The following is a 7,244-nucleotide window of genomic DNA, read 5'->3' as shown; positions in this document are numbered from 1 at the left end:
GACATGCTATGTTTGACTGAGTGACCTATAAAAAGAGTTAGCATGAAGCTGTAGAGTAAACTTCAGTGTTTGGTATAAACAAACCTCACCAAAGTGCTTGTAATTGCTTTGTTAGAAGAATGGCCAGGCCTTCATGGTAGTGGGGGTGGAGGAACATTTTCTTTTATCTACACTTCTAAACAGCAGGAGACAGATAAGAGTGGAGATGCTTTTGGCCTAGGCAAAGAGTCTGACTATGTGCTTTCCTTTGTCCCTTGCTGCTTTCAGTTTTCAGCCCTTCTACTTGTATTTTAGTGTGTATACAAAATTGTATGTAGAACAGCTACCACATATATTTTGTTTTTCTTAAGGAATTAAGGATTCTGTTTTCTATGGTGGTATCTAAGAAGAGTAGACTATCCTCATTATTCTGTAGTGACCCATTTACATGCAATGTCTGGAGCACTGACACAAAAGGGAAGAAAAATGGCTTTCAAAGTATAGATATCACTTGAATGATATGCCTTACCTAGTCTGGTAGATCTAAATAGGTCTTGAAGAGCTCATCTTCAACATTTCCAGTTCCCTAGAATATAAGGGTAGGAGCTGGAGGGGCAGGAAATTGTAAACCATTTTTAAAATGGTGAATCTATGTTCTTTGTCAGCTCTTCCTGCCAAATGAGGTTAAATGATAAAATCTTTGCGTTTAGAGTGAGCTAGTGATTTCCACTGATGTTAATGAGAAACACTTACCTCTCTGGTCCTAATCAGCTGTTTTGGAATGCTGCTTTGGTAGGGCAGGGAAATGCTGCTTTGCTAGAACTTCCTATTGGTCTAATTCCATCAGACTTCAACAGCCCAATCACATACAGTTCCTTCAGGGTTAGTACACACACTTACATTCTCCTGCATCTCATATCTGTTTGGTTGCCAGATGCCTTACTTATGTTACACCATTTAAGACTGATTTTTGGATGTTTTATATAGATGTAAATTAGCTAAAAATAATTTTAATGTACTACTCTATTTATACTTACTGTGCACTTCCACACATTTTGTATGTCTCCAAATGTACAGTATATTTCAGTTACCCCACAAGCTATATAATCCATAATACATTGAACAAGTATGCTCTGTATCAAACTTGAAAACTTTTCCTTGGGACATGCATAGTTTGATCTGTGTGTTTGATACAGAATCCAAATCATAAGAACTCCAACTTACAACATAATGAATAAATATTTTTCAAAACAATGTACCCATTTTGGTGTAAATTTTGGTTTCAGGGCCGGCTCTAGCCATTTCGCTGCCCCAAGCACGGTGGCACGCCATGGGGGGCGCTCTGCCGGTCCCGTGGCTCTGGTGGACCTCCCACAGGTGTGCCTGCGGATGCTTCACCGGAGCTGCGGGACCAGTGGATCCTCCGCAGGGACGCCTGTGGGAGGTCCCCCAGAGCTGCCTGCCGCCCTCCCGGCAACCGGCAGAGCGCCTCCCGCAGCATGCCGCCCCAAGCATGTGCTTGGCGTGCTGGGGCCTGGAGCCGCCCCTGGGTGGTTTCATAGGACAAGGGGAGTGGAAAAGATCTGGGCCCTGAGCATCTTGTAGAGCGCAGCTTCATGAGTGATTCTCTGCCTGATCACAGTCATGTAAAGTTTAGATTGAGACAAGCCAGGGGATTTGCTGCCTTGTGGCTCTTCAGGAAGGGCCGACTCCAGGCCCCAGCACGCCAAGCATGTGCTTGGGGAGGCATGCAGCGGGGGGCGCTCTGCCGGTTGCTGGAAGGGCAGCAGGCGGCTCCGGTGGACCTCCCACAGGCGTCCCTGCGGAGGGTCTGCTGGTCCCACGGCTCCGGTGGAGCATCCGCAGACATGCCTGCGGGAGGTCCACCGGAGCCGTGAGACCGGAGAGCGGCAGAGCACCCCCCGCAGTGTGCCACCGTGCTTGGGGCGGCGAAATGGCTAGAGTCGGCCCTGTCTTCAGGTCCTTAACCCCTCCAACATGAGAGAGGGCAGTCTATGCCTCGGGCTGCTACTTCTTACATTAGGAGTAGGGAGTATCATTACCTTACTAAAGTAGCTTCCTTGGAGCTTTGCAGTTTTTTTGGGTTAAGGAAAAGGAATCCTCCCTCCCATAGGGGCTTCCCCAGCCAGGATACTTGGTAAGGGCACTGGTGTGTGGATTTGTCCCTTAGGGAATAGATGTCTTACTTGAATTTGCTTTCTCAGAAAGAGACCTCCATCTTTCTGTGCAGCCTACCCACATCTCAGTTGCTGGAGCAGAGAAGCATAAAGGCTGTATATGCGCCACTTGTGTAGGTATGTTGGGAGTGGACAGAAGGGTGGGGAATGAGCAGAGAGCCTTGGATCTAGCTGGTCAACATAGGGTAGCTGGAGGAATGAATCTGCTAGTTGGGAGGCAGTAGCATTTTATTACCTCTGGGAGGAAGGTGGGATTGCAACTGCTTACACAGTGCTGCATCTCAAGGCACAATCAATGCCTAAGTGATGCGAGGGGGAGGGGAGGAGACACCTTTGCAGAAAGCTGCTCAGATTGAATCCCAAGAACAGCAATTAGTCACAGGAAATGCCACAGCCACTTACTAACTTTCTCCTGTTCCTTTTTAAAGGTTTAAATTAAAAAGTACAGAGGGATCCTTTGAAATAAGATTTGTTTTATTTTTTTAAATAAAATGTTAAATATATACAAAGGAAATAACAGCTATAAATTTCCAATGCTTAAGGCATAGAACACTGGGGGGTTTCTTCCACTGGAAGAGCCAACACTTCAAAACTAGAGAACTGCTTAAATCAGACCCTGATAGAAGTAGTAATAAGAATTAATACATAGCATTCATACAGTCTAGTGCTTTTCATAATCTAAGCTCTTTACTTCCATTAACTAATTAATCCTTAGCATGTCCCTTTAAGACAGACAAGTAAGTAGAGGTTATCTTTAGGTTAAAGAGGAAAATTTGAGGTAAAGTACATTTCACCTCTTATCATTCAGTCTGTTAGAAAAATGGTTTTGTCAATGGGCAAAAACTCTGTTTGATTCAAAGTGAGGGAATTTGAGTCCTAAATAAATTCTTTCATATAGCCAGTCTCAAAGCTGCTGATGGATCCTGCTGCAGAACAATGTGAAGAAGCAGAGTAGGAGAATGAGAGAGCATATTTTTGTTTGCTGTAATCTCAGGCCACTAGAACGTAACCTGAGAAATTCCTCCTCTTCTATTTTTAGATCTGAGAAAATAATAATTAAGAAAAGTTAACATGGGAGTGAGATAGGAATGATTTCAACAGACTTTGAAATTTCCTTCCAACATCTTTGCAGATACTTAAGTTAAAGCTATCAGACGTGAAAGCCAATCAAAAAGTCTATTCTCAGAGGAGAGATGTGAATGGATGCCATCAAGGATCGTTTGAGAAACAACTGATAGCACTTATCAGCTCTTGAAGCATTAATCTCAGCATAATCAAAAGTAAATACCAAGCACTGGCAAAGACGTTAGCAAGTGGCATGCACTCATTCTTTATGTTGACTGTTAACCCTTTCCTCAAGGGAAAAAAGCCATCCTTCTAGAGCCATTAACACATAAGCAGAAAAAAACTGAGTAATTCAGCCCTAAAAATTCTTTTTGTACAGTTTTCAAAAATGGTAATATCTACTTATATAGCACTTTAAACCAATCTTCAAAACGCTTTACAAGTCTATGGCCTGGTCTATACTAGAAAATTAGGTTAGCTTAACTACTTTGCTCAGGGGTGTGAAAAATCCACACTCCAGAATTGCATAGTTTGACAGCCAAAGTCCCCATGTAGACAGCATTAGGTCAACCTAGCTACCGCCTCTTGGGGAGTTCGATTAACTCCTATCAGAATAAGGGCTATTTTACACTGGCAGTGCTTTAACCTGGTTTGTGTGGTTGTGGTGAAGTGCTGGGAGAGAGCTCTCCCAGTGCTCTAAAAACACCACCTCCACGAGGGGCATAGTTCCCAGCATTTATGCACTGTCTACACTGGCGCTTTACAGTGCTGAAACTTGCTGTGCTCCAGGGGGTGTTTTTACACACCCCAGAGTGAGAAAGCTGCAGCGCTGTAGATTGCCAGTGTAGACAAGCCCTAAGCTGTATCTACACTGAAGTGCTAACAAGGTGCCACTGTAGCATTTTAAGTGTAGACATACCCTAAGAATGCTCTCATGATTAAGATACAGATTGAAGTGGTATTCATCCACCCTTAGGTTCCCATTCTGATTCTACCACCTGCTTCCTATGTGATCTTGTATGTGCTTGTATGTACCTGCTTCCTATGTGATCTTCTGACTCTACCACCTGCTTCCTATGTGATCTTTCCTCCTGTATAAACTGTGAATAATATAGTCTATTCCTGCCCCAGAGAGTTGAGGGAAGCTTGTAACATGTAGTGAGATCCTCTGACAAAAGGGTCTAAGTAAGTGAAAAGGCTTTATTTGTATTTTATGTTGGTAACCATTTTCAAGAAGGTTCTAAACCTTCTGACCCAGCAAATTTTATGCATGTAATTTACACATATGCATCGTTCCATTGATTTAAGTGTTTGAAAACCTGGCCAACTAATTTAACTTTTTTAATTTTTAATTGAACTGGGGGAAATAATTCCCTACTGTACAGGAATGTTCTCATGCTTTATTCACTAATATTTGCAAAGTACTTTGAGATCTGTGGATGAGCTGCTTTAGAAGTGCAAATTTAGAAGTACCATTACATTAATGTGTTCTTAAAAATAGACCATGCCACTGAATAAGTTTCACTTTAATGCAAATTCTACAGAAAATAATGTTGTCCGGTCACTACTAAAAAGCTCCATTTATTCCCCACTAGTTAAATAACCATCTCCTTACCACAGTTGTCTTGCATTATTTCCGAAAGGCAGTGCAGAACCCCATAGCCACATCGACAGAATCGACAACCCTTTTGCACCCAGACTCCATGGGCAACACTGCCACAGTTGCTGTCAATGACAAGGGAGAGGTTTTGCATTTCCCTGCTTGTCTTCAGTAATAACCTGGAGGATCTGTGCCTTCATCTTTTCTTTCTTACCTATTCTGCTCGTCATGCTCACAATATCTGCCAGTGAAATGTTTTGGGCATGCACAGAAACTGCCCAGGATACAGGTTCCTCCATTTTGACAACAATGCCTGTTCAGTTTTTTACCTAAAAGACAATGGTCCACAATTTACTAAGAAATAGGAACACTTTGAAACAACCTCCTTTCTCATTTGTTCTTTCAGGTCTCTGTAGCTGCCAAAGGATCTTAGGGATGTCTAGTTTTATTGTCCTTAGGGCAATAAAATTAGCTGCCTGTTAGGAATGTTTGTTCAGTTAAGCTGAGTTTGTTTAGTTAAGGATTAAAAACAAACTACTAGGGATTACAGGATGGTCAAGAAGCAACTCCTGACAACTTCTACAGAAGAAGTATGTATGGAACTAAAATATTTCACTTTGACAGAGGCAGATTTCAGTCACTCTTATAAATCAAGGTTGTTCTTTAGCACTGTCACTCAGCTTTACTCTGCCATGCAACAGAAACTAAGGAGATCTGACTGGGTTGGATTCTCTCACCTAAAACTTTGTGATGTTATGAGATGCAGAAATCTGCAGTTGTTTTGGAGTGTTACTGTTTGTTTATAGACAGTCACTCTTAAATAAAAATGATTAAAATTTCAATTTAACAAGAATTTTTAACCATAAAACATAAAATCATTTTTTTGTAAAAAAAAAAACTTCAAGTCTAGTGCACACCTCATTTATAAGACCAACATCTGCACTTATTTTCTTTATCCTTGACAGTGGTTTTGTAGATGCAAGAAACCTAGTTCAACCTTAATTTTATATGCTCACTTTATAAATAGTAGTCCACAGGGATTTCCAAATTGTCCAGTTTAAACTATCAGACTCCAGCCTTGTTAGTGCTTAGGAGGACAGTCTGCAAAGAGTTATTGATGGTGAATGAATGCTTATAGCACTTTGCAAATGGTTAATATAGCAATATTACAGCACTGCGCACACATGATAGTATAGAAATGTTACCTACTATCTGTAAGACCAGTGAAAGGTACAAAAGTCCTCGAACTCTGTTGCTTGCTGCTCTCATCACTCCGATTCATGTCATTAAACATATGAGTAGTGCCTTGATTTCTTGGCTGTTGCTTTTGGACTGTTGCATGCACATTTTCTCTATCACTTTTATGCTCCTCTTTTTCACGGCCTTGGAAAGGTAGTGAAATCGGCAGGGGAGGGAAAGAACAGTTTGAAATGAGCAACACATATTATATATTCAGAAAAACTTGCATACAAAAACAGATGGGAAAAATAAGCTCCCCTTACCTTTTCCAAAATGAATGACCTGCAAGGCCAGACTCACAGTAAAAAGAATTCTACAAAAATAAAAATAATGAAATCAATTTATGGAAATAAAAATGATAGTGTAATACTAATCATACAAATTAGCACACCACAAAATAAACTTGTCAATGAAAAAAACTATGTATGTATAAATCTAGTTTTCCTACATAATGCCACAGATTCATACATTTCGTTGTTTTCAAGTTGCTATGTACAGTTGTTGAGTACAGCTAGCCTATTAGTGAAGTACCCCATTACAAAACCACGGAAGACAAAAGTAGGCATTAATCTTCATTTGAACTAAAGTTCACAAATACATTGTTTCACTGTTACTCTTGTTTAAATTGTCTGCTCTAAATTATATAAAGAGAGTTTGACTCAAATCAAATGATTCCCTGCTTACAGAAAGTAATTGGCCGGCAGATCGCCTTACCGAACATGCTGTCCCCGGTACATTTTCTGTCACTCTGCAATTCTAGTGTGATTCTCAGCAGCTTGACTAGATGCACGATTCCAAGGTAGATCAGTGTAGGCTGTTACATGCAGCAATCTTCATACCATACACTGTGACTGCTCCATCAAGAGACAGGATAAAGAGCAGAGGAGAGAAAACGGAGGAAACTTTTCCCTTTATCTCGAGACCATAGCAATATAGATGAGACATAGTTCCCAGCTCTGCTGCTTGTAGATCCTCACTGAGGTAGCGACAGACAGTCACTTATCATTTCTCTGAGTTTGCTAGTCCACCCCACCCCTAACCCACTCACAGCTTGCTGGAGGTGGAGCAAAAAGTGCGATTTACATCAGTTTCTGTTTGCACGCAGTGAATTGGGGGATCAGCTCATTGGATGCCTAAAGTTAAGTACTTAAACCCATTTTTAG

At 41.3% G+C, this 7,244-nt stretch overlaps 1 protein-coding gene across 1 annotated transcript; it reads right to left on the bottom strand.

The window, feature by feature from the left end:
* Positions 1-2,738: 2,738 nt before the first annotated feature.
* On the bottom strand, positions 2,739-7,037 carry LOC116840084 (cryptic protein-like). Its single transcript, XM_032806463.1, has 6 exons — positions 6,796-7,037; positions 6,345-6,394; positions 6,052-6,225; positions 5,057-5,171; positions 4,858-4,967; positions 2,739-3,218 (listed from the first exon to the last, which is right to left on the bottom strand). Exons 1-6 carry the CDS (start codon positions 6,816-6,818, stop codon positions 3,082-3,084), a joined length of 609 nt encoding a protein of 202 aa, XP_032662354.1. The 5' UTR covers positions 6,819-7,037; the 3' UTR covers positions 2,739-3,081.
* Between the last annotated feature and the right edge of the window lie 207 nt (positions 7,038-7,244).

The sequence above is a fragment of the Chelonoidis abingdonii genome, chromosome 6 (genome assembly GCF_003597395.2).
Source record: "Chelonoidis abingdonii isolate Lonesome George chromosome 6, CheloAbing_2.0, whole genome shotgun sequence".
Classification (NCBI taxonomy): domain Eukaryota; kingdom Metazoa; phylum Chordata; order Testudines; family Testudinidae; genus Chelonoidis; species Chelonoidis abingdonii.
This window is presented reverse-complemented; position numbering and strand designations above follow the sequence as displayed.